Raw genomic sequence first — 25,511 nt, forward strand, 5'->3', positions numbered from 1 at the left:
ACAGTGAAATAAAGGTTTGTTTCTTTGCTGTTTTTTTCTTTTCTTTCTTTCTTTTCTTTTTTTTTTTTTTTTGTTATTTATGGAAGAAAATCATGGGATGGGCAATAAGAGGTAAAGGGTACTCAGATGTCGTCCCTCCTTAGCGCCTTGCCTGGGTGGGAAGCCAGGAAACCTTCCCTGCCTTTCGGGGAGCCCATTCCTTCAGCAAGGAGAGAGCAAAGGTTTTGATCTGTTTCGAGGTGAAGGCTTGCTGGGTGATCTCTGGGTTTTGGGCCCTTTATGCTTGATTCTTCTTCCCCTGTGGCCCAGAAATCAGGAGGTACATCTTTCTGTTCCTGGTGGAAAAGGTATCTCAGGGCTAGAGCAGTACCTGGAGAGAATTGGTGTGGAGTGGTTGAAAGGGAGAGCCAGGTAGATGGGTGGCTGGATGGATGGATGTATGGATGGGTGAGTAAACAGATGGAGGGGTGGATGGATGGATGGATGGATAAGTGGACAAATGGATGGATGTATTGTTGGGTGGATAATGAACAGATGGGGGATGGTTGGATGAATGGATGAGTGGGGGTATAGAAGAATGGATAGATGTATGGATGGGTGGTGGAAGGGTGAATGGATGTGTGGACGAATGGATGGAAAGTTGGATTGCAGACTTATGAAAGAAGTATAGCATCTCTTGGTGGCAGGCCTAGGGCTGTGAGGCAAAACTTGGGTACTTTACAGAGACAAAGGGAGCATCAGTGATCCATCAGTCTGATTACAAACGTAAAAACTTCATTCTGGGAACCTAAGAAGAGAAAGGTCGCTGGAAGCTGGAAGCCAGTGAGATTTCATGGGTGAGACTCAAACTCCCAGTCAGCATCCTGGATTTGCATTGCTTAAAAACAACAACAACACCGCTAATTTACAAAGTTTTATCGATAACTTATTCCCAAACAAAAATATCTTTTAATGATCAACTTGTTTAACCTCTTCAGTCTGCTTCTGAGCAGTGGGGTGGGAGGATGTGTACCTTAGAGGTGCTGGCAATCCTCACCCGAGTCCATCTCCCACTTATATCCCCTGGGCCAGGCTGCCAGGGGGACCCGCCTTTGCACTTGGCTTTGAAAGCCTCTCTGGGCAGCCTCCGTGTGCGGTCTTGTCCAGCACATCTGTGAAGAAAGACTTCAGACTCTGGCCACAGGGATGTAAGGTGGAGGAAATGTACAAGTCACTCCTCTGAGCAGGGAGGACCAGTGGGGCTGGGATCCTGACTTCTCTGACTAGGGGCCCAGCTGTGCAGGCAGTAGGCCCAGCCCATCCTCCATGACCCACAGCAGTGCTTGACCTCTTTATACATCTGAGAATCCCTCCAGATAGGATACTGCTCATGTGATGTTCATTCCTGGCATGACGGCTTCTCCTCCTCCCCCGTACACAGCCCAGGCCTCCTAAACATACAGAAAGGGTGTCAGTAGCTGGACTTCACATTCACCTGCCCAGACCAGAGGAAGAGGAGGGCTGGTGATGCTGGAGAGAAGAAGCCTGGATCTCCTTGCCTCAGGCATGACCAGGACTATTTCTGGAAGGTCAGGATTGGGGCTATTGTGTCATTAAACTGTTCATAGCAAAAAGGAGAATAAAAAACGATCACTCCCATACTGCTTTAATGTGCCACTTGCCAGCATAATAAGACTCTGTTGTAGTAAAATTCAAGAAATTCTCTCACTGAGAAAGTGGGTGATTTCAGAACTTACCTTCCCAATGCCCTTCCCACCCTCTGCCCACAGGTCCTGAAGTTGCAGGCAGGGAGCCCACAGAGAGGGGCTCCATTGTGTCGTGAAGAGTGTAAGACCCTGGGGTCGGGTTACCAGACTCAACAAATAAAAATCCTGCACACCTAGTTAAACTTGAATTTCAGATGACCAACGTATAATTCCTTCCAGTGTAACTATGTCCCATGCAATATTTGGAACATATTTATGCTAAAAAAAAAAAGACACATTTATCTGAAATTCAAATCTAACTGGGTGTCCTCTAGTTTATGTGGCAAATCTACTCTTCTATCCTTCACCAGGAACAGCTCTACCGCAGAGGCAGGCTAAGCGGGTTTAAATCCCCGCTCTGCCAAAGAGTAGCCGTGTGATCTTAGTTCCCAAATCTGGGCAATGGGGTTAACACTGAACCCGCCTCGCAGGTAGATGTAGGGATAAAGGAGGCAAAAGGTATACAACACGGAGTAACTCCTGTGTAAATGTTACTTATCCCCCAGGGCACACACTTCCTATCACCCAGGGGTTTATGGTAGGGGCTGGTGTATACTCCAGCTCCAGAAACTTTGATGGAGCTCCAGATGCTGAGGCCAGTCTGCCCAGAGGCAAGGGTACTAAGAGAGAGGGGTAGGGTTAGGATTGACAGAGCAAATTTGGACCTGCCTCCACTGATTTTGGCGATGGGGTGCACACAGAGTTGCGCTGGTCTGTGGGAGCTGGTGTGCAGGCTGAGGGCACGAGGATATCCCAGAAAATACCACCCCTGCTTTACAAGTGTCCATCAAGGGAGAATCTTTGGGTACAGCCACCTTACACAGAAGATCTGGCTTGTTGGACGTGCACCTTCACCTAGGGTGAACCCTGCCTGCAGGTATGTCCCAAAGCCAGCCAGGACCCAGCACAGAGCAAGCCCCATGTAGGAGCCCTGCCTCAGCTTCCCTGGGTTCTTCCCTCCAGGATGAACTGGGGCTCTTGGAACTGGCTCCTGAGGTCAATTTTGGATCCAGTCAATGAAAACATAGTCAGCCTGACAGATGCTAAGCCCAGGCCCTGGGAACAGGACTCCAAGAGGTTCCCTAGACACCTGCCACAGAAGTGACCTCCATCCCCGCACACACTGATGTTCCAGAATCCAGAGACGCTGGTCTAGAGAGTTGCGCCTTTGTCCTTGGCCAGCTCTGCCATGTTGGCCAAGGCCTTGAACTGCTCTGAACGTCAGGCTCCTGTCTTCAAAGCTGAGATATTAGGGCTTATCCTGCTGGTGTGATCTTTGTCAGAACCAAATGTGACGAATTCAGAGAAAGCAAACTGAAGTAAATATCCTCCTGAAGACCTTCTCTGTGCCAAGTGCTTTCACACTTAGTAAATCCAAAGGCCAACCCTGAGAGATAATGTACACATTCCACAGATGGTAGCATCGAGGCTTTGAGGTTTTGTCTTTCTCACGGGCCTCCTGGTTCCCAGGGTAGGACATATACCAGTGAACCCCGATGCGAGATGTCAAAGGTGGGAGAGCAGGGGTGGGTGGGATGTAGCCCCTCCAGGCCCGCACTCAAGGCTATATGAAAGAAGACTCATGATTGGGGTGGGAGGGTCATGGGTATCCAGGGCAGGGGGTTGGGATCTCATGTATCCCCACACCCTTCCTAGGACCTGAACACTCCTGGGTGAGCATTCTCTGGCCTTATCTGGATGGCAAGAGCGAAGATGCCATATCTCCCTTGTATTATTTTGTTTTACCACTTTGAGACCAAATGGTTTGTTTCTAAAAGGGGGAGTGTCAAGCAATTTTAAAATGTTCTTTATTTATTCTCAAACTTCAGATCTTTTTGTACCCCTGTCTGATTTTTTGCTATCTCCCCAACCACCTATACTATTGCATGCTTTGTTAGTTTAAATCTACTTATTTTTTAAAACTTAAATCATGAAATCAGTCTTGAGCAATACCTGAAATGTCTGCTTTAATGTGCTAGTTATTTTTTTATTACTTTAAAAAATAAGTTTCTAAATCTATGTTGTTTAAAGTAATGTTTTCAGAGTACCACCTGAAGTCATCTTGTTGGTTTCACACTGGGAAACAATGATTGGGTGCAAACTTTCAACCCTGTATTAAGGTCCTTCTCCAAAATCCAGTCACTGAACTCTGAAGGTGTGAACAGCCTATGCTGGGCAGAGGGCTGTGGGCAGGCACCTGGACTGTCACTAGGGGTCTAGAGACCATAGTACAAAATCGAGCCTTGGAGATGCACCTGTCTGTTAACCCAACAGCCAGACCCCTGCCTCCCTCTCACCTTGAACTCCTCATGACTGAGGTGTCTCTGAGGAGCCGCAGCTCTGAGTGCTGAGTGTGGGAGAAATCTGCAAGATCTCATAGGGAAGGTGGCATTGCTTTGGGTCTTGACAGGGAACTGAGTTTCCTGGCAGAGAAAGAAAGGTGGAGCCTTTTAAGCAGAGATAGTGCCATAAGCAAGAGACAGAGGAGAAAGCGTAGTGGGCCCTGCTACCCTGAATTTGGGAGGCACCCCTGTGACAGAGCACAGAGCCCAGGTTAAAAAGGCACAGTCTGGTCCCCAGAGTGTTGACTTGTGCAGAGTTTTAAATTTAAGTAGCTTGCCAACTGGTCCATCTTCTCGAAGCACTTAATGACCTTCCATAGTTTATGTGCTTAATTACTTATGTATAGTGCCATTTTCTTTTCCCCCATCCCCCAGAATGTACACTCCAGGAGGAAGGGGGTTTGGGTTGTTTCGTCTGTTTGTTTGTGCTTCCTTTACTGAAGTATTTCAAACACTTATCCCATGTCTGGAACATAACAGGTGCTCAATAAGAATTTTAATGAATGAATGGAGGAAGTGATGGCACTGATGGGTCCCACACTAATGTCTGTCCTGGGGTTGCGGGGCGCGGCCAGACAGAAGGCCCTGGTTTCCCTTCAGCCCACGCGGGTCCCTCCCAGTGGCTCCCTCAGGCTGTGGGAGCAACAACCGATTTGTGACCAAAAGCAAACAAGCGAGATGCTTTGACATTGGCTTTGGCAGGACTTGCAGGTAAGGCTCCACAAGCGCGGCTGTCGCCGGGCTCTGGCCTCTGTGGTGTGCCCCTAAGTCCCGGCCACCCGATATATGACTGAACCTTGCAGCTTCACCCGTCTGTGCAGTGATCTGGGGCAGGCCTGAGTCTTGGTCCACTCGGACCGCAGGAGCGCGGGAGAGGGGGAGGAAAGGGGGGAAATGAGAGACTTCGCCACCAGAGGGCGTCCGAGCTCAGCTGCCGCGCGCCAGCTTGTCAGCAGCGGGCTAGGGCTCCAACTGGGACATTACCCGCCCCAGGTCTCCCTAGAGGAGGTGGAGACCGGGGAATGCCGGAGGACCGTCTTATCCATTGGATTGTTAGTTCTTTAAGGGCAGGGACCAAGTCAGTGGGATTCCCGGCTCTACACCCAGCACCCAGAAGCGGGCTCGGCCCGGAGTGAATGAATGAATGAATGAATACAGGTTCACAGAGCACCTAATTGGGCGCGAAAGTAGTTTGGGAAAAAAAACGAAAAATGCAAAAGACACCCGTCCCCACGGCCGGAATCCCGGGGCTCTCGCAGCTTCCTGCTGATTGCCCCTTCCCTTGGCCCCCAGTTGGAGCAGCTGAGCCCAGGCCGGACGGGCCCCGCCCACTCCCCCAAAGCCAGAGATCCGGGACTCCAGAGACTTGTTCCCACCAAACAACCCCTTGAATGGACGCGGGGACAGAATCCACTCCATTGTCAGGTTATGAGGGAAAGAGCAGAGGGAGGTGGCTGGAGAGGCTTGTGACCACTAGCGAGGCTCAGAAGGGCACTCTTCTCACTCCTGCGCCTCCCAGACCGCCGCCTGCTTGCAACCGTGTGCTCTGCTGGGGCCATCTCGGGTGTCCAGGTTAGGGTGCGGCAACCTACCAGGAGGGCTGGACACCGCCGAGAAACGACCCCGTGGGTGTAGTTCTCTGCACCAGAAAGACGTGGAGCAGCCTCCTGGTTGTGGGGGGAGAGGGGAGTTCTTTCATCACTTTGGGTGGTGCTGGGCATCCTTTGGGGAGAGGGAGAAAATAACTGAAGTGTAAACAATTATTTCTAGCTTCCATTTCTTGAGTACAGACTATGTGCCAGACGCAGTGCTGAGCACTTCGTGGTGGTCGGGAGGGGAGTCTCAAGTCAAATCCCACAGTTCCCCTCCGCGGGGTGGGAACTGGGTTTATTCCATTTCACAGTGGAAAGAGCAGGGGTGCAAAGGGCTAAGTAAATTCACGTTTACTAAGAGCCTCCGGGGCGAACTGCCATTATTTCCTTTTGGTGGCAGAGCACTCTATTTTAGAGCTTCAATTTCACAGTTGAGGAAACTGAGGCTTGGCTAATAAGTTATAGCTCTGGCTTGGAATCGAATCGGAGTCGCTCTGACTGCAAAGACTAGTCTGTTTCCCTTAGTCCCAGCTTTCCCGGCCGCGGAGCAGCGAGCTGAAGCCGGTGGTCACCTCCAGGTCCTACACTCCCCCAAAAGGACCCTCATAGCTACCCGGGACGCAGCTGGCCTAGCTGGCCCTCACCTCTAGGACCGATCTGTTTGTTTTTCTTTGGTTCTCATTCTGTTCCCGCCTCTGGGACTCAATCTTTCCATCTGCATAATGGGAACAGTAACCAGTCCCATCCCCGACCCTCACTGAGCGGCTGACTTCCTCGGTGCAGGTTAGGCCTACAAAGCAAGGGCCCAGCGTAACCAAGAGGTCAAAGGCTGGGGCGCACCGCAGGCCCAGGAGCATCCCGGGCGCGGAGCAGGGGTGGGAGGGAGGGGACAGGGGGAGCGGCCGCGTGGGAGCGGACTCTGGTCAGAGCCCCGGGCCGCAGGCAGAATTCGGCTCCAGGCCCGCCCCTTGCCGCGCGCCCGCCCCGCCCCACCCCGCCCCGCTTTCGCCTCTAAAGTGCTGGGCGCGCGCCTCCTGCTGCCGCACTTTCACTCTCCGGAGTCGCATCTCCTCCGCGTCCTGCCTCCGTCCACCCGCCGCCCGCTCTTGCCATGGATGCCAAGATCGTCGCTGTGCTGGCCCTTGTGCTGGCTGCGCTGTGCCTCAGCGACGGTGAGTGCGCCCGGCGACCGAGGCGTGGGCAGGCGCCAGGCTCTTGACTCCGTGCGGGGCCACGGCTCCTCTGCCCCGGCCCGCGCCGTCCCGAGCGAACCTAATCCGCGCCGCTTTGCACCCGGGAGGTCGAGGCAGCCCACCTCGCGGGGCGCGCTCCCTCGGCGTGCGGCGTTTGAGGTCCCCAGCGTAGCGCCCCCCGCGCTGAGTCTCGCACTCCGCTGCTGAGCTCGGGTTCCGGGACGCGGGAGCGGCCGCCAGACCTCGGGCGGGCTGCAGAGCGAGGTCGGGCAGGATAACTGGATGCGAGGGCGCCCAGGGCGCTTTCGGAGCCGGAGCGGGAGGGCGCGGAGGTGTGGAGCCGAGTCGGGAGCCGCGGGTCCCTGGCCCTTGACCATCCACCTCCCAGCTAGTGCCTTCCCACGGCCCAGCTCGGTTTCCAGAGTAGAATGGGCTCCTGGCTCCGTGCGGGGCCACGGCTCCTCTGCCCCGGCCCGCGCCAAGGCCCCGCTGGGCACCGCGCTGGAGATGCGTTCTGCGGTTCCTGTTGGAGAGAGCGCTTTGCAAAGCCTGTCTGGCATCGCGACTTGCTTGTGGTGGCAATGCGATCGGGTGCAGCTGCGAGGCGTCCCTCGCAGTCTTATCGTTCCGAGCAGCTGTCGGGTTTGCAGCGAACGCCTGGCTGCGCTTCTGTACCGCAACGCGGTCCGCAGCGACGCGGCGAAGCTGGAAGCGCATCCAGACAGTGCCTTCCCTGCCTCTGTCTGGGGTCACCCAGGAGAGGCCCAGGGGCGATCTGGGTCATGCATGCGCCTGCCCAGCCCCCAAAACACACCTGCAGGCTGGCGCCTTTGTCACCAGACAGGCGAGCACTGCTCTATCTCGGAGTGAGCGCTGCAGCAAAGTTCAGTCGCCAAGGCTTTAGGCCATGGGGAAAGGTGGTGTACCGTTTCACTGTGAGAGGGAGAGACCTTTTTTCCTTTTGAGGCTTAAGCGAAATCTCACTGTCCTGTTACAGGACACCACTGCTGCAAACCAAAATAAACTGTTGCCTCTGAACACACAAAACAAAACCATGTCAGCACGGTCAGGCCATGCCAAGCTTTCTTGGCTGCGAAGTTTCCAACGAATCCTGCAAAGGGTTGAAGGACACTGTCCTTGGTGCAGCTGAGGTCTGTGCAGGGCCCCAGGCCCTGGAGCAGTCTGCTAGGTGCCAGCTGAAGACCTCTGCTGTATTCTCACTGGCTGGTGGCTGACCACCTGGGAAGTGTTCTTTAAAAGTGTAGCAAGTTGCTGGTCAGAGCTGCAGAGAGACTGGCACCAAAGGGAATTCAGAATTTTTCTGTAAGCTGAAAAAGTAACCTAGCCTGTGTCTTTACACTGACACTGACACCCCCAACCCAGGTCAAGGGGCACACTCTGGTTTGGGTATTAACAATTGAATGGTTTGGTGAGAGTAGACGTGTCATCATCCAGCTGTGGGAGGAAATGGTGCTTCTTCTAGCTGCCCCCTCCCCTGGGGAACTGCAGAAGTGACTAGAATGCAAGGACCCAGGTCCTTGAGTCCTGGGCACAGCTGACCTGGGGGGAGCACAGAAGGAGTGGGGGCCTCATCCACAGACTCCTCCTGACTCTGGGAAGGGTTGGTTGCTTGCCCATCTGAGTTGCCCTCTTGGCAGCCAAGTGGCCAAGTCAGGGTCCTGGGCTCCCGCTTAGTCGGGCTCTCCTTGCACGCATAGGCCAGAATGAACTTTTTGACCACCTGGAGCCTGTGTACCCATGCTGGGTCCCCTTGTTCAGGCTCTGACTCGGGCTCCTGCCCTCCCTCCATTGGCTAACCTCAGCCAAGCAGCTGGGTCCCCAGATGCCCTGGGCTTCTAGGGGTTAAAGTCAGGGTGGGCCCCATTCCTAGGCCTGGCTGGAGGGGCTGGCTTGGGGGCTTTTGTCTCTGCATTCGAGTGGAAGGACTGCTCCGGAGCGGAGCCAAGTTCACCAGAAGCCAAGTTCCCCCGAGCCCTGGGTAACATCTGGACCAGTCAGGCCTCTTGCCTGTACACGGACCACATGCAAAACAGTTGGAAAAGTTAGTAATATTGACAAAAAGCTGGCAGGAAGGTCACCAGCTGGACACAGCACCTAGCTCTCTTGGTAAGAACACTTGGGGCTCTGTCACTTTAAAAAACCTGTTGAAATTCTCCACTTGAAAGGCAGGCAACTGGGTCCTGGGAGCAGGAATAAAAATTGCCTTTGAAGGAAATGGATAATCCCAGGAGGTGGAGAGGAGAGAAGAGAAAAAGAGAAAGCTTGTGTTCTGAGCTCAGAATGGGCTCTGATTTCTGGCCTGATCGCCACTGCTTCGCTAATGGACTCAGAACAGCATCTCAGGGACACGGGGGAGGAGCTGCCCCCAGCAGCTGTCATACTGTGCACCTTGCAGTTTGCTGCTCTGGGGTTGGGACCAGTCCTGCCTCACCAGTGGGCCCCACATGCCGGTTCTGCTCAGCTCTGAAGGACCCCTGAGAATTTCAGGGGAACCTGGAGGCAGGACACTCGGAGGGGAGACTTTGGCTCTTCCTTTACCCTGGCCACCCAGCCCCCAGCTGCAGGCCACTTTCCCAGGTGACCTGGTTACAGGGCTATACAGACTTCTGCAGGGACCCGGTACACTTGCTAAAAGCCAGGCCCCAGCAGCGACTTTCTGGACTTAGCCCAGGTGTAAACCTGAAGCCTGCTCCAGGCTCTCCAGTGCCACGAGTCACTGAGAGCCTTGAAGCCAGGCTTTCTTCTTCCTGGTTTTCAGGGAGTCAAGTTTGGTCTTGGGGGGCCAGGTGGTCTGCTTTCCCCCTGACTTGTTGGCCATGCCATCTCTTGACGGAGTTCAGCCTTGAGGAAAAAAAATTAAGTCCCTCACTCACAGGCCTCCCCAGCTCTCTTGCCCCAAATATGGAACTTCAGAACCACCAGGAGCCCTCTGGGAGCTCTGTAAACAGGCAAACTTTTTTTTTTTTTTAATCTCTGGACTAAATATTCTCAGACCTACATTTAATCCCTGATGAAAGGATCCACAAATTCAAATAATTTGGGGTATTAAGTAGGGCTTGGATAAAATCTGCAGAAAACATGCACACATACACGCGCGCACACATATACGTGTGCGGGCGCGCGCACACACACACACACACAAAAGTCAGTACCCACCCCCCCACCCCCTGGGGCTTGCAATTCTAGACTTCCAGGGTGAGCTGTGGGTTCTGCAGGAGCCCTTTGCTAATTTACACTAATGAGTGTCAATTATGGCATTTTGCAAATTGGTGAATTGGCAAACAAAGATGTAATACAACCCAGGAGGCTGGAGCATCCCTGCACAGGCAATGAAAGCCACGTTTGCCTTCAGCCCTGGAAGTGCAGGGAAAAGATGGGCCCTTGCCTGCCCTCTGGGGACGCCCAGGTAGGAAGCCAGTGGGATTCTTTTGTGATTGCCTGGGCTTAAGGTAAATGTGAGGACAGAGAAGACTGCAGGTGGGGGAGGGAGCATTCCCAGGGGAGCTGCAGTGGCTCCTGGGAGAGAGCGAGCCTGGAGCCTCCTTCTTCCCCCTCCCTGTTCCCTGAATCGGGAAGTCTTTCTCAGTTGGCCATGGAGCAGTTTATTTTGCAAAGAATAACTAGGAACCTCAGTACCTTGGACTGAAACAGTTCTCTCCTGTGATTAATGTCCTTTATCTTGAGACACCCAAGCAGGGGCCTTCCGATTTTAGCTTCCCTCCCTCCTAGGGTCCAGCTCTCCTCAGGTCCTTCTGGCCTCTTGCCCTGTAGAGGCTGAGCCTCAGCCCACTCAGAGCTCCCTGTGCTGCCCAAGGAAAATGTCTCTGCCAGGATGCACCCATGACTCCTCCCATCGTTCCCCATCCTACCCTCATTCCACCATCTGATCACTCGGCTGCAGACTCAGACACACTTGTATCCCCAAGGCCTGGCAGGATAATAACAAGCTGCTTTGTTCTCGTTACCTCTCTAGGGAAACCGGTCAGCCTGAGCTACAGATGCCCTTGCCGATTCTTTGAGAGCCACGTCGCCAGAGCCAATGTCAAGCATCTCAAAATCCTCAACACTCCGAATTGTGCCCTTCAGATCGTGTAAGTCTGAACATCCTCCTGCAGGGATGTTACATTTGATGGGCATAGTAACACCTAATTAAAGCTAGAGAAATGACACAAGCCGAGTGTCCAGGCTCGAGCCTGGCGTAATTAGGGGCAGCTGACTGTACCACCAGGCAGGAGTTTTAAAAGCTCCTCTTACCCTTGGTGCCCTAACCTTGGTGCCGTGCTCACTCAGAGAGGGTCCTTGCCTCTTCTTGCCAAGTTTCCTCCCTTTAGTGCAAGAGATGGGAGCACATTCAGATGCACCCTTAGGCTGGAGAAACATGGGATTCACCAAAGTTTCTTTCTGCTGAAGAACAGTAAATTAGCCAGCCCCTTGCTAGTAATAGTTCTGCCAATTTCAGGGCTTTGGTGCCCTAATTTAATCCTTTATCACATAGCACAAACTCACAAGACTCAAATTCAGTTGAAGTCATCGTTAAACTGTTTGGTGAAACTCAAAATTACCAGCTCACTTAACTGCATTTTCTGAAAGCCAACACACAAGGTTTTAGTTTTGCTGGTGTTGATGGCAGCTGCTAACATTTGATTTTATTCATGTGGGAAACAAGACATACCAAAATCACACATACATGAGACACTAAGATCTCTCCTGGAGAGCAGGAGGCTGAACCAAGTCCAGAAAGAAAGCCACACGTGGCCGTCCATTGCTCGGCCCTCCGGTGCCCATGTGTCCCCGTGCTCGCTCACAGCGAGCTTGGCCATGTGTCTAGATGTCGGGGAGTGGAGGCTCGGGGTCTCCTGGGCAGAGCTCACCTCCTGAAAAGTCCCAGCACTAAAAGCAGGATGGGAACAGGGCAGTTGGAGCAAAAGCTACACCCATCTGACGACTCTCCACCCAACACCAACTGGTTTTAGGTTTGACTTTTCTTTTTCTCTAGCCTTTGCTGCCTTGAATGTGTTTGTCATTTACAATATGCTTTAGGGCACTAGAAGACGAATTTTTTTTGTTTTCATTTTCTTTGCTTGTAATAAAATACTCTCTTTTGAGAAGTATTTAATCAGATAATGAATTCAGCAAGGATGGGCCCACTTTGCAGTGCAGACTCTGTGGATTCCCTCGCCTCGAGGTTGAAGAAGCCAGATAGAATCCTCATGTCTTTCCCGGCAAACACGTTAATAAACAGCAATCCCCAGAATTGGACCTGGATCCGCCTTGCTCTGAGCCAGGCCCTCTGCACAGCTCATTGACTCAACAGGCAGGCTGTGTGAAGACTCCTGGTGTCCACGAGCCTCTGTGCTGGCCCCATGGGTCCTCCTAGACCCCAAGTGGCTGGGCGGTGGTGTCCTCGGGCTGCTTGAGATTACCTGGTACCCAGGGGCTTTATGGAGAGGGGTCCAGAGACAAGTCCAGGTCCTCTTCCAGGAGTCTTCAGAGAGGGAGGCTCTGAGTAAAGGTGAGAATTGGGAGGAAGGTGCAGTACGAACTTTCAAAGAACAAATGAGACCGTGAACATTCAGTGAACTTGTAAAATCTCTCTGGAAACCATTTTCTGGCAAACTACCTACACTACCTCTCCCCTCCCCCTCCCCGTCCCCCCCACTGCCCCTCCCCGCACTGTACTCTCACCTCTCCCCATCCCCCAGACTATGCGGTACCTCTTTGTAGGTCTCCTGCCTCTAGGCTTACTCTTAAGTCTGTCTTCCATGTACTATCAAGATGGTCCATCAAAAGAAAAATCTGCTTCTGCCACCCCACAAGTTCCCGTCATAAACAAAATTGCAGATGAAGCCCCACTGCTTTGCCCCTTACATCTGGCCGCGGGCTTCTTGAATGTCCTGTCTCCCAAATTCCTCACGTCTCTCTGCACTGTTACCCCTTTGGGCTATTTGCTCTTGCTTTTCCTCCCCCCTTTACTTCACTTGCCCAGCTCCTACTTATCCTTCAAAAGCCAACTCAAATGTTCCCTGTGTGAATTCTCCCTGGACTCCTTAAAGACTTTTCTTCACTCCCCAGTGTCTCTGGGGTAAAACTTGAAGCACGGCTAGCACTGTCTCCCCAGCACACCTGGGGTTCCTCCCGAGCCTGAGCCTGCCAAGCGGGGCACCCCGCTCCAGTTGGGTCCTAACCTGGGTGTCGGATGAGCAGATGTCCAGCTCACAGCCAGGTTCCCCTCCGATCAGCTGCACACTGTCGCCTCTTCTGTTTTGCCAGGGCAAGGCTGAAGAACAACAATAGACAGGTGTGCATCGACCCGAAGTTGAAGTGGATTCAGGAATACCTGGAGAAAGCTTTAAACAAGTAAGCACAACCACCAAAAAGGACTTTCCACTAGATCCACTTGAGGAAAGCTAAACCCATGTGAGATGAAAGGGCAAAGGTGTGTGGGGGAGGAAGGCCTGAACGGTGAGGACCAGGTGTGCCTGGGGGGCAGCGCATTGACCTGGGCATGGGCGAGAGGTTTGCCCAGCATGTAGACAACTGCATTTATAGCCTACGGTACAATATCGCAGCGTGTGTTCATCTGTGCCCCGTACCTTTCACATTGGCTGTTTTATAACTGGGGTTTTTCTAAGAAATTGTATCATCCCAATAGCATTTCCCACCTGTCCGTTCCCTCATAATCATCACAGTCATGATCATTCTCATTACCTTTTTTAAATCGATGCTTTGTATTTGGTTTGTTTTGGAGATTCTCCTTTTCTCCCCGGGGGAGTCTGAGCACAGTCAGGTGATGGCCGAGCAGGGAGCTCAGATAAGCATCCTTCCTCCAGACGCTGAGGCTCGGAGGAAGACTATGGGCGACTCCAGCAGGGGGTGCCTCTCCTGAAATGACAACCCACATGCTGACCAGTGCTAGGCAGCGGCCACTACCTTCGCCCCCTCTTTCAAGCTCAGTGATTGGATGGGTGGGCTCCACGTAGAACCGCCATCACTGGGGACTGTGCTCAGAGACCCTCTCCGGGTCACTCCCGGCCTCTTCCTGCCTCCCAGAATATGCTTTCATCTGCTTCTGCTTCTCATTTCTCTACGCACCCAGCTGGAGGAGGGTGACCGCAGGGGCTCCCACCCTGTGGCCCCCTCCTCCCTTTGCCCGCCCCTCCTCTGCAGGCCCTCTGTGAGATCCTTCTCTGGCCTCCTCCAAAACGGGGCTGGCCCTCTGCTGGGGGTGTGAGATCATGTCTCCTCCTTCCCATGAAAGACGGTCTTTGCAGAATCAAATGCAGTTTTCAATCTGAGAGCTTGCTTTGAGGAATTTGGTTTCTGTAATTGCCTCTGAAACCTATGTATGCCATGGAGGCTCTACAAACTCTGAGGTTTCTGAAATCAGAAGTGAAAAAATAGAAGAATCAACGAGCCTCTTGCCACTAACCCCTCCTCCTGAAGCCACAAGATGGTTTCAGGTTCCAATCAGAAACGTTGGCGAGATGAAATCCCCTGCATAAATGTGATCCACAGATGGGCCTGGTGGTATTCGTAACTTTTTGCAAGGCATTTTTTTATATATATTTTCGTGCACAATTTTTTAAACGTTACTTTAGTAAACAAATGTATTTCAGAATATATTTATAGTCGAACAATTCCTATATTTGAAGTGGAGCCATATGAATGTCAGTAGGTTACATTTCTCTATTACCGTAAACTACTGGCGATTTGTAAAGAATTATATATGATATATAAGTGTGACTGCAGCTTTTTAATGTTACCCACAGTGTATTTTTCCACTTGTACTAAAATTGTATCAAATGTGACATTATATGCACTAGCAATAAAATGCGCATTGTTTCATGGTATAAACCTCCTACTGTATGTGGGAATTTATTTACCTGAGGTGAAGTCCGTTAGTTGTCAGACATGGGGCTCACACACATTTCTGGAATTTATTCGGATAAGCTGGCCTGCTGGTCAGGTGCCTTGCATCCCTCCTACCGAGTTCACATGCAAGTGACAGCACATGGACCTTGCTCAGGAGCAGATTAGATCTGCAGCTCAAGTTTTTATGTCTTTTTTTTTTTAAACCCAGTAGAAGCAGTGGGGCTAGTTTTCTGAAGAATCATATTTGACTCACTAATTCCTCCTCCCCTTCTTACTGCTCCTTGGTCCTCCTAACATCCCCACGTAATCTCCAGAGACTCAATCCTCATCATATCCAGCTTTCACACTTTCCCATGTAAAAATCCCATAATTCCAGCCCATGGCTAATATCAAGCTTTCTCAGGAACAGGTGGCCTTACCCCATAAATCATTAAATACCATTCAGCTTGAATCATTTTAATGTGACAGTCAAGAGCCAATTGCTCTAATAAAGTTGCTCTAATAAAATTCTGCTAACCAGCTCTCTCCCTTGCTCTCCAGAACAATCCCAGTCATTCCCAGGGGGTGTGTGCACAGGCGTCCAGAAAGGAGAAGGTGGGATCAGGCTGCTTTCTTTCTCTCCTCCTGGAAGGCCATCTGAACCTTGGGCCTCCAACCTCCAAAGCTTATTCGATTTGAAATGCAGAGATTTTAAAGATAAAGCAGAGAGTTCAGCTCTGCATTGAGATGTAAAGAAGCCCTAGGAGAGCAGGTTGGGGTGAGACGGAAGACCAGTCCAGCCTGTCCCTGGGCGTGCCTTCCCACCCTTTCGGATCAGTTCACGGGTATCTGTGTTCTGGAAGCCCGACTAACATTTTTTTGAATTGGGGAAAATGTCTAACTTATTTTAATGAAGTACTGACAGACAGTGCTTTGCCCGGGGGCCTCCAGACCTGAGACTAAAGACAGGGTTAAACAAATACACGGGCCACTTTTAAATATTGTGCAGACTGAGAAAGATTCCTGTTTATTTCAACGTTATTAATGGTTCTACTAATTTTATCTAAGGGGGCGCAGAGAAGAAAAAGTGGGGAAAAGAGAAAAGATAGGAAAAAAGAAGCGACAGAAGAAGAGAAAGGCTGCTCAGAAAAGGAAAAACTAGTTATCTGCCACCTCGAGAAGGACCACAGTGCACTCTGCTCTTGTGTCTCCCGGCGCTTTGTAAATCTGCCCTAACCCTCCTCCAGGGCAGAGCCCCTGCTTCCCGGGCGGGCGCTCAGACTTCCATGGGGGAGCAGCATTTTGCCGCCACTGTGGCCACCCCGGGTCCTGTATTTATGTGCTTTTTAGGGCCTTTCCTGGTCTGCTAAGTTAAGAAGAAAGTAGTTGTACAAAGACCGGGGTTGGAGTCTATGACACAGAGCCTGTGTGCTCAGGACTCTATCTAGAACAGCCTGGGACTCCGGGATGGCCCAGCGCTCCATCTAGAATGGCCCAGGGTCTCTCTCCAGCATCACCCTGGGCTGGTGAGCCTCCACCCTGCCCTCCGCTCCCTCTCTCGCAAGGCCCATGATCATGAGCGCTCAGAGCTCACACAGCTCCACACTTTTACAATCTGCGTTCCCGTCTGAGGCCAGCGTGTGGCCACCTGGCCTGTGCACAGAGCGGCCTGCTGGCCCAGCAGCTGGCATCTCACCCAGCAAGGGCCATGTGCCTGATACCCTCTCACCTGCCACTGCCGGTGGCATCACTGCCTTTGCGGGGCAGAGCTGGCTGTGGCCATGCCATTTGCAGGCGATAACTGACTTCTTTCCCCAAATGCCTGCTGCCTGGCTCTCCACCACTCTGCCACCTGGGGTAGGACTTTTCTGGCCTCTCCCTCCCTGGGCCTGGGGCTGTATGAGCGGTTTTACCTCCAAGCTTGGGTGGGTTTCTTCAGACCGTGTGGGGAGAATGGCTGACAGCTCTGCATTTCCAGAGAGCAGTTGTGGAAATGCTTCTCAGGGAGCCTCTTTGCAGGGCAATTCACTTTGTAGATTCTTTAAACGGGTCCCTGATGCAGAGGAGTTGTGTGAAGGGCCTGTAGCTCTGGGGACCCCTAGCCTATCCCCTTCCCCCTTCTGCGTGACCCCAAGTGATTAGGTTCTGGGACGCAGCTGCCTCAGTCCTCACTCACTACCCCGACCTCAACACACATACACATGCAGATTCATGGCTGAGCTTTCTTGCCAAGTCTCTCTAATTTGGACTGGAAGGAGGGGGATCACAGGGGAGAGCAAGGCCCTGATTTCAGTAGTGCTTTGAAAAGGGAAACCTTGAATATCTACTCTTCTCCCCATCCCCCTGTCACACATGGACACACACTCACCCTGTCCCCCAGACCCCTGGTCATAATTTCAGTACATGGATCCAGAAAGACGACATAGTTGAAGGATGGGGCACATGGATTTCAGGAGAAGGAACCCAAGGTCCTTGCCTGTCACCTGGGTCACAGAGCGCTGTGTCCCCCTCACGCTTTAGTGCGCTCCTTTTAATTGCAGCATAAGGAATTACAGCCATTACTTTTCCTCACTGGAGAAGTGTCCCCCTAGGGCACTGTAGCCAAAGACTTTTACTTCCCACTGCCATCCCTTGTACCTGGCTAACTCCCCCAGCCTGTGGCCCTCTTGCCAGCAACAGGGATAGCAGGCCTGCTCCCGGGCGTGTGGGTTGCCCACTTACCTCATCCTGCCTGTGGTGCCTCCGAAGGCCTCTGGATGGCTGCTGGGCTACCCAGGGCTGCAGTCCTTTCCGTGGAAGCCAGCAGCAGTTCTTGTCTGCAGGACCTTGGCCAGGGTAGCGCTACTCTTACAAAAGCACCTGCAGAGGGTCAGACCTGTGACTCCACGCTCCCTTTTTCACACCGCAGGAGCAGTACATTTCTGTGCCAGAGAGGGTGACAGGTCTGTTCTGGGAGAGCTGTTTGCCCTGTAGCAGCTGTGGGTCAAGCTATTGCTTCCCTGAGGTAAGCAATAGCTTACAAACCGCTTTCTGCAGTGCCCAGGGAGACAGCATGTGCCACCTCTCCGGGGGAAGCCGAGGCTGCGGGGACTCAGAGGGTTGGACCCACATTAGAAAACATAGGCAAGCCCCTGTCTGTCCTTATATGACTCCATTGGCCCTGGGGCCTCACTGTATCTGACCAGCGGGCCTCAGCCCCGCTGAAGGCAGGGTCGCCGTGGAAGAGCCGAAGAGCTGGACCTCCATTCCGTTGTGGGTTGAAACTGACTAGGCAGCGCTCGCGCGTCTGCCACCAGGTGCGCATGCGCGGTCCCAGTGCCGGCTGCCTGGGGGCCTAGCTCCGGGGCCGCTCCGCCGCGCCAGCCCAGAGGTCCTGGGGCTTAATGTCTATGCTGGGCTAAGGCATCGCACTTCGTCCTGCCTTGTGACCACTGTGCCATGCCATCTCCGTGCCCTTGTTCGTCCATCCGCCCTGTGCTTGCTGTGCCCACCTGCCCTCTCTGCTTCCCGCCTTCCATCCGTCCTTCGCTTCTGCCATGCTGTCTCTCTCATTTCAGTCCCCCTGCTCAGGGTCTCGGAAGGCAGAAGCACCACAGAGATTTGGAAATCAGGGGTGTGTCCCCGGCTGGAGCGGGGCTCAGCGTCTCAGGTGTGCGGCCCGGCCACTGCAGGAACCCGCCTTAATGGTGTCTCCCTCTGTTCTTGTTAACAGGAGGTTCAAGATGTGAGAGGCGCAGGTTGGGTCAGACGCCTGAGGAAACCTTACAGTAGGAGCCCAGGTCTGAAATCAGAGTTAGGAAGGGTCTGTAGCTAGCCACTCCCCTGCACCCAGGCAGGCCTGAATGCATTTCCAAGGGCCTTGTCTTGCACAGTTTGCCTTACTTCACCATTTGATTATGTAGCAAAATATATGGCGTTTATTTCTCATTTAGTCTGATTATCCAGTGTCACTGGCGACAGATAGGAACTTAGATTAAGGCCATTCTTTTACCTGCTTTGTTATAATATCCTTCCCGGAACCCCTTATCTAGCCAGAGGTTTCTGAGCTGTGCAGGCTGGAACCCCAGACGGAGGGAACCTTGCCCACATCACCATGTCCAGGGTGGAGAGCCACCAGGAGGTGTCAGCACCAGTCAGCGTGGGCAGACCTTAGTGAAGGCTGCCCTGTGCAGGGGCGGAGGGGTCGGGGAGAGGTTCTGGGGAGCCAGGCAGGAGCCTCACCCTTCCTCAGGGTGAGAGCAGGGTTCTGCCTCTTTGGCGAGTACCGCAGGGCTTCCCTGAGCTGAGGCAGGCAGGAGTGTGAGGCCAGGGTAGGGTGAGATTCACCCCTCATCCCAAGCTCTCCTCTACATCCCATCACGTCCTTCTCATCATTCTCTCTCTCATCCATCATCATGTGTATCCAAGACTGTCTCCATGACCCAGGAAAAGGACTCTCTCAAGAGCAAAGCTTTACTTTAAACTGGGCACCAAGAAGTAAATCAAAATGTCTCGTGTTACCCGGTCCTGAAAGCACTGTGCACGTCTGTGGCTTGTTTGGAATATCGTCCATTGTCCAACCCTGTGTTTTTGTTCAAAGCCAATGTCCTCGCTGCATGCGCTGTCAGTTCCTCCAATGCAAAGCCTGAGAGTGAGGAGATGCCCCTTGGGGCCTTTGACCAGGTTTTTGATTAGGGCTGTGATCCTTTTGGATGGAACCTTGTTTTCCCCATGATCACAAACCCATGTTGGATCAACAGAGCCCAAGGGAATTCGGTTTGCTGCAGTATGACCTTCGAGGATGCAGACCCTCAAGGCGTCTATAATTGTTGGTACCTCAGAACTACAGAGAGTTGTGTCTTCGTGGTGTCAGCACTGTTTGGGGAATAACAAGAAAAGAATTTTCAACTTTTTCTTGGTTTTGAAAGCCCAATCCCTAAAATAATCAATCCTGGACTTGAAGATTCCTTCCCGATTAAAATCTAACCTCACTTTTTCACCATTTGATGATCCCATCATCTCTTAACTTTGCACAGTGGCCCCTGGACCTTCTCTGCTGCCGCTGTCATCTTGTGCTTACAGGATGTCCAGCAGGGCATTCCTCTTAGAAAAGAATGGGCTGATTGGGAAAGTAGCTTAAAATTCCTGACATTTAGGTTGTTTCCCTTTATTGAGAGCGGTTTGTAGAGCTGCGTTAAACAGTTTAAAACTCTCACTTTCCGAAAAGGAGGCACTTGAGGGCTTTTGGCTTGTTTTGTTTTTCATTTGGTCTCACTAATACTTTTCCCCTCTGGTTAAGTTTTCTTTTAATTAAGAAAGTAGAAAAAAAGAAGGGCAAAACAAGGAAATGTATCAATTGACAGGATGATGTAAACAACATGCAGAAAGGATATTCTTGTAAAATAATCTTGAATTGTAGGTGTTCTCAGATTTAATAATCTTTGGGTTATCAGTAACATGTGTTAGGCATTTCCATAAATATGCCTTTAAATTAGATCTTCATGCAAATAGACGCAAATCCATCAACCAAACAAAAATTCACATCCTCAAACCAGCTTTGTTATATTGAAAACAATGGAGTATGGAGGGGCCTTTATTAGTTATAAGGGATACAGAGCTGGTTTCAAAACCCTCTTCTGAAGTTAACCTGTCACTACAGGCCTTCTGAATTATACATGAAATGATCTAACTTTCAGTGGGAGGGTCATTTTCCAAGTAATTCAAGACATTTTAAAATCATATGGAAAATTTGGAATTATCATCCCCTGGAGCCCATGAACCAGAACCATTAAATCTCTTTCTCCAAGAAAATTAACATGGCCCTAAATAAATCTTGACTACAGTTAAGAATAATTTTTGTTTCTCCCCATAGGGGGAAAAATAGATAAGAGGAGAAACTGCAGGAAAAATGATTTGTGTGGCAATCCCTCTACTTGCAATCTGCTCCTAAGTGGAGACTGCCCAGCTAAAGCAAATATGCATTTAAATAGTCCATTTGCAAAGGAAAAGGCTCTCCTGATCCCCTTTTGCTTTCAAAATACAAGTTCCGTGGATCACTTTGATTAGGGGTCACCTAGCTGTTCTTCCTGGTCCAGTGCTGCCTCTACCTGACCTTCCCTTGGGCTCCGTGTAACCTCCAGGGTGGTCCTCCACTGCCAGCCTTTGCATCAGGACCCAGGCAGAGAAGACTTGGGGGGACTGAACCCACAGACGTGCTGTGTGTTGGAATCCGAATCTGTGCCTTGTGTTGTTTTGCACCGTTCTTTGTCCCACTCCGGCCAGGTGCTGAGACCCCAGCGAGGCACCTCTGCTTATCTGCCTGTTCTCCAGAGAAAGGAGGGCCAGCTTTGAGCAGAGGGCCTGAGTAGCAAAAGGTTGCAGTCCCCACTGTGTGAAGTCCAGAGAACTTCTAAGCCTTTTCACTTGATCCGATTTGACCTTCCTTTTCTGACTGCCCCCTGGTGTTATCACTATGGGATCTCTCACTGGGATGGGAGTTCATCACCTTTCCCAGGTGGTGCATCCTTTTGTAGCTGGATGAGAATTGTGGGGTCCTGATCTCTCTACACATATTCCCTGGGAAATTTCCCATCCCTGGGAAATGTTCCCTGGAAACCTTCAAGTCCCCTAAGGAGACCACTGACATTGTCAAGTTGAAAAAGCCCATAGACTGTTACTCTGCAACCTCGCTGGACTCTCAGTCTCTGAGCGGTGATGGGTTCAGTGTTAAATGCGATAAATACTGTATTTTGTATTGTTTAAACTGCATCTCCCACATAATGTGAAAATGGTCCAGGAGAAGGCAGCTTTCTATATGCAGTGTGCTTTTTTTTTTTAACAAGTAACAACTCCTTTTGAGAAACAACAATTTCTACTTTGAAGTCATATCAATAAAAAGATGTATATGCACTTATAATTTTCCTAATAAAGACATGTACTCAAATGTAGCAGCCAACGGTTTGAAATTAGTGTTACCATTTGGAACTCTCCAGACTTGGTTTTTCTTCCTCAAACCCAACACAGAGGGGTTATGTAATTCTAGCTGCAATAGTCAGTGAAAAACAGGCCATTGTAATCGTACTCATCACAGGCAAGAATTCTGGGGGCAGACTTGCGTCTCCTAGTCTGTGTACTTAGCAGGGGGAAAGGCTCTCCCTTTGCTCTCCAAAAGCGAGCCAGCCCGCTACTCCAGAAGGGATAGTTTTGTGCAAGGGCCTGGGTGTTTGCCTGTCAGCCGTGGGGAAAGAAACTTCCACTCTGTACTTCTCAGGCTTAGTAGAAGGCAACAGAGGCCCCGTCCCTGAAGGCATGGCCAAATACCCAGCATCTTTTGTATTTTCTGTCCTGCACCGGGGCCTCTGCTGGAAGCCAGTTGCTGATTCAGCCAGCAGTGTCCTGAATACTGGGGACAGGGGCTGAGCCCAACAGACAGGGTTCTGCCCTCACAGAGGTCGGTCAGCCTTTCCCACTTTCCACCACATCCTCTCTGATCCAGTCAACCATGCTGGAAAGGAGAAGCCAGCACAAAGCCCCCAAACCCAGATTGTTCTGTCCTCCAGACCCTCTTGCCCACATGCCCAGATGTGACCACGTCACCCCTGTGCTCAGTACATCCCGGGTATTTCTAGGGTGACTGCAATGTGGTTACCAAGTTGCAGATGAACTGGAGGAAGAAGGAAGGATTAGAGGGACCACGTCCAGAGGCAGCGTGGCGTCCTGGGACAGGCGTGGGGGTGAGGATTAGCAGGTCAGTGCTTGAATCCTGGTCTTCTTTCTGCTCACTGTGTGACTTGAGACCCTGGCCTGACTCTCGGTCTCCCCATAGAACGCTGGAGCTTAGAATCACCAAGAGTTGTGAGGATTAGACTGGGATCCTTCTCTCTCACCCCACTGCTCCCCGGGGTCTACAGTGTTGGGATAAGATCCTGCCTGCCTCTGCTTAGACCCTCAGCAAAGCTCTGGTACCAGCTGGAGCTCAAAGTGATCTTAGAAGTTGAGCTTCACCCGCTTAGCCAACAGATGGGGGAAGTCTGTTGGTTGGGTCTTGTAGGTGTCCCGGTGCCTGTGCGGTGCTGGTCCCAGCATGTCCCACCACTATCCTGGCAGCAGGAACTCACAACCTAACCTCTGGATTAATTCCATGGAATGATGTTGACTCTTCAGAATGATGTTGCATTAAAAAATAATAATAATAAATAACTGGATCCATGTCCTATCATGCTTTACACAGCGGATGGCCCTCATTTAGCCAGCCAACAATACCTGCCACGCCAGGCCCGGTACTAGGTGGGTAGTATGGATACTGTGGTGAGCAAGCTGGCGTGCCCCCTGATTTCAGGGAGCCTGTAGTCTGGGGGACTGTCTTGCAATTAAGTGAGCATTTTCGTAAAGCTTGGTAATGTAGGTCAGGGTGCATCCAGGGGTCAGGGAAGCTTAGAGCACCATCGAGGGCTCCTTTAAAAGAAGTGCTGCTGAAGCTGAGACCTGAGAGAAGTAGATTATTTCCAGGGAGGGGAGTATCCACTGACCCATGAGGACTGCCCTTGTGAGCCCACACGGTGTCCTGCTGTGAGTTAGAAATGGGAGCTTATTCTGCCAGGGGCGCAGCTCCCATGGGAAGCCCAGCGTGACGGCAGAGAGAGCTGGATTTCAGCCCCTCACTCCCCTGCTGCACCCTTGCGTAAGGCACAGACTGTACACGGCGGCTGAGAAGGCCTGGGCCCCCCACGCGGATGGGGTCCTGACAGCTGGGAAACATGATAAAGGGGTGCCCTCGGTACAGCTGACTGCATGGTTTAGACACCTGACCCTGGCTGCCCGGTCCAGTTTTCTGCCCCAGGAGTGCAGAGTTGTGATTCACACTTCATCGGGTTCTCCGGGTTTCTCTGGGCCTACAACTGAGAGCCTTGTTCTCGGGAGTGTGGGTAGCTGGAGAGAGAGAGACGTAGAGGGAGCTACAACTGGATGAAACAGATTCAGGGAGAGAAGGGGGGTGAGAGGGCAGGAGGCCCTAGATGCAGGTGAGAAGTAGACAGGGAGGTCCAGCCACACTCACTGTCCTCGGCTTCTGTGTGTTCCAGATAAATCCCTCTCAAGAGCTAGGATGAGGATTTCTGCTAATTACACCCAAATAACCATCATTGGAGGCAATTAGACAGGCATAGGGGGCAAGGCAGGTGGGGAGCAATGAGGCTCTGGACATGGGCTCGCACTTGCACAAGGAATCATTTTGGAGACCTCCCTACCTCCTCCCCAGCCTCCCCAGGGGTCTTTTCTGGGGTTTGTCCCTGGCTTCAGCTTGAACTCCAAGGAAAGACCCCTCAGGCCTGTGCTTGCTACCTTGTTAAGACTGATAAATGACCCAGAAGCATCCCTAAGCCCCTCCCCCCATAAAAAAGTACACAGATTCTGTTTAGGACCAAGATGCTCTTCCTTCCCTGAAAAGCACCAACCCAACCTGCCCAGCATAAACTGTGGTGAGATGGCTGAGCCATCAGCCTGTGGAGAGCGCTAGCCCAACCCCAGATGTGTGGAGGGGAGGCTGCAGTCCACCCACAGCCTATGTGTCCAATGAGAACAAACTGGGACAATGGATTCTCAAGTGCATCCATCCCCAGGGCAGGCTGCAGGCTCTGTAACGTCCTGTTGGGGATGGGGGAGCTCTGCGGTGAAGAGCGCTTGTCATAGTGGGTGTTTATAAAACATTTGATATGTGAGCCGATGTCCTCGAGTTGTGAGACATCAACAGACCCTAGCAGCAGCTTCCCGGGCAAGCCACAGCCCAGCCCTGGTGTTCCTACCTGGCACTGGAGCTAATCTCAAATTCCAAGGAGGTTGTTCTGCTAAGTTTCCAGAAGTTAACACTCATTTTAGAGCAAATGAATTGCAGCTACCTCTCGGCCCGTGAAACCAAACAGAAACATAGCAGAGTGAAGCCCTAGATGGAGGGGGGGGGGGAGTAGAGTGGCAAGGGGTGCTTATGGGTGGGAGGAGCCTTGGATTTGTAGTGAAAGCGAGTAGCTGCGGATTGCTGTATGACCCATCCCCAGTTCAATCTAACTCAGTGCACAGGCCGCCTGCCTGCACCTCTGTAGCTGACTGGAGCTCAGAGAAAAAAGTACATCCCCGCCATCCGGTCTGTTTAAATTCCTGACACTCACCACAAGTGGGTCCTTAGTGCCGCCCGGATGCTACCACACTTCCCTGTTCCATTTCTCCTACTTCTCCTGGGTGCTGATTCCACACTTTCCTCTCTCTTTAAGTCTTCATCCCCCTCTCCCTCCACACTCCCAGCTGATGGTCTGGCTTCTATGTCAGAATGAAAGGAAGAGGTAAGAAGGGCATTTCCGTGAGTTTCCCCTCTCGTCCACTGTCTGTCCATCCTGTACCCACTGTCACTGCTGTCACCTGGGAGTGGTGCCAAGTGCTTCTCACCTGCCAAAGAACATTTCTCCTAACTTCCCCCGTCTCCTACACCATCAATCTTTCACTGTCTCCGTCATGCCAACATGCTATGATAGCTCCCTTGGAAAGCAAAACAAAACAAAGCAAAAATAAAAACAGCCTCTATACTGTACCTTCTACCCCTAGGTCCCCCTACAACTTCTACAGTATTTCTGTTTCTTACCACACAAAAGTCCTCAGAAAAGTTGCCTGTATTTCCTATGTCCACTCCTCTCCCCCTCTCTCTCTTAGCCTTCCTGAACCCACCCTACCACTCACTCCACTAGAGCTGCTCTTTGTCGAGGGCGTCATTGAGCCCCGTTGGGAAATCGAACGGTCGGTTAT

General features: G+C 51.7%; 1 protein-coding gene across 4 annotated transcripts in view; it reads left to right on the plus strand.

Annotated features, from left to right (window-relative positions):
* The first annotated feature begins 6,709 nt into the window (after positions 1-6,709).
* CXCL12 (C-X-C motif chemokine ligand 12) overlaps positions 6,710-25,511 on the plus strand; it is a 28,127-nt gene continuing 9,325 nt past the window's right edge. For 2 of the 4 annotated variants that reach the window (XM_029244732.1, XM_029244734.1), the window contains exons 1-3: positions 6,710-6,851; positions 10,867-10,984; positions 13,164-13,250. In XM_029244732.1, coding sequence (XP_029100565.1) covers positions 6,791-6,851; positions 10,867-10,984; positions 13,164-13,250 — 266 coding nt within the window. In that variant the 5' untranslated portion in view covers positions 6,710-6,790. The other 2 variants (XM_029244735.1, XM_029244733.1) reach the window with 2 other exon arrangements.

The sequence above is a fragment of the Monodon monoceros genome, unplaced genomic scaffold (assembly GCF_005190385.1).
Source record: "Monodon monoceros isolate NGI ecotype Baffin Bay Population unplaced genomic scaffold, NGI_Narwhal_1 Super_Scaffold_4, whole genome shotgun sequence".
Taxonomy (NCBI): Eukaryota; Metazoa; Chordata; class Mammalia; order Artiodactyla; family Monodontidae; genus Monodon; species Monodon monoceros.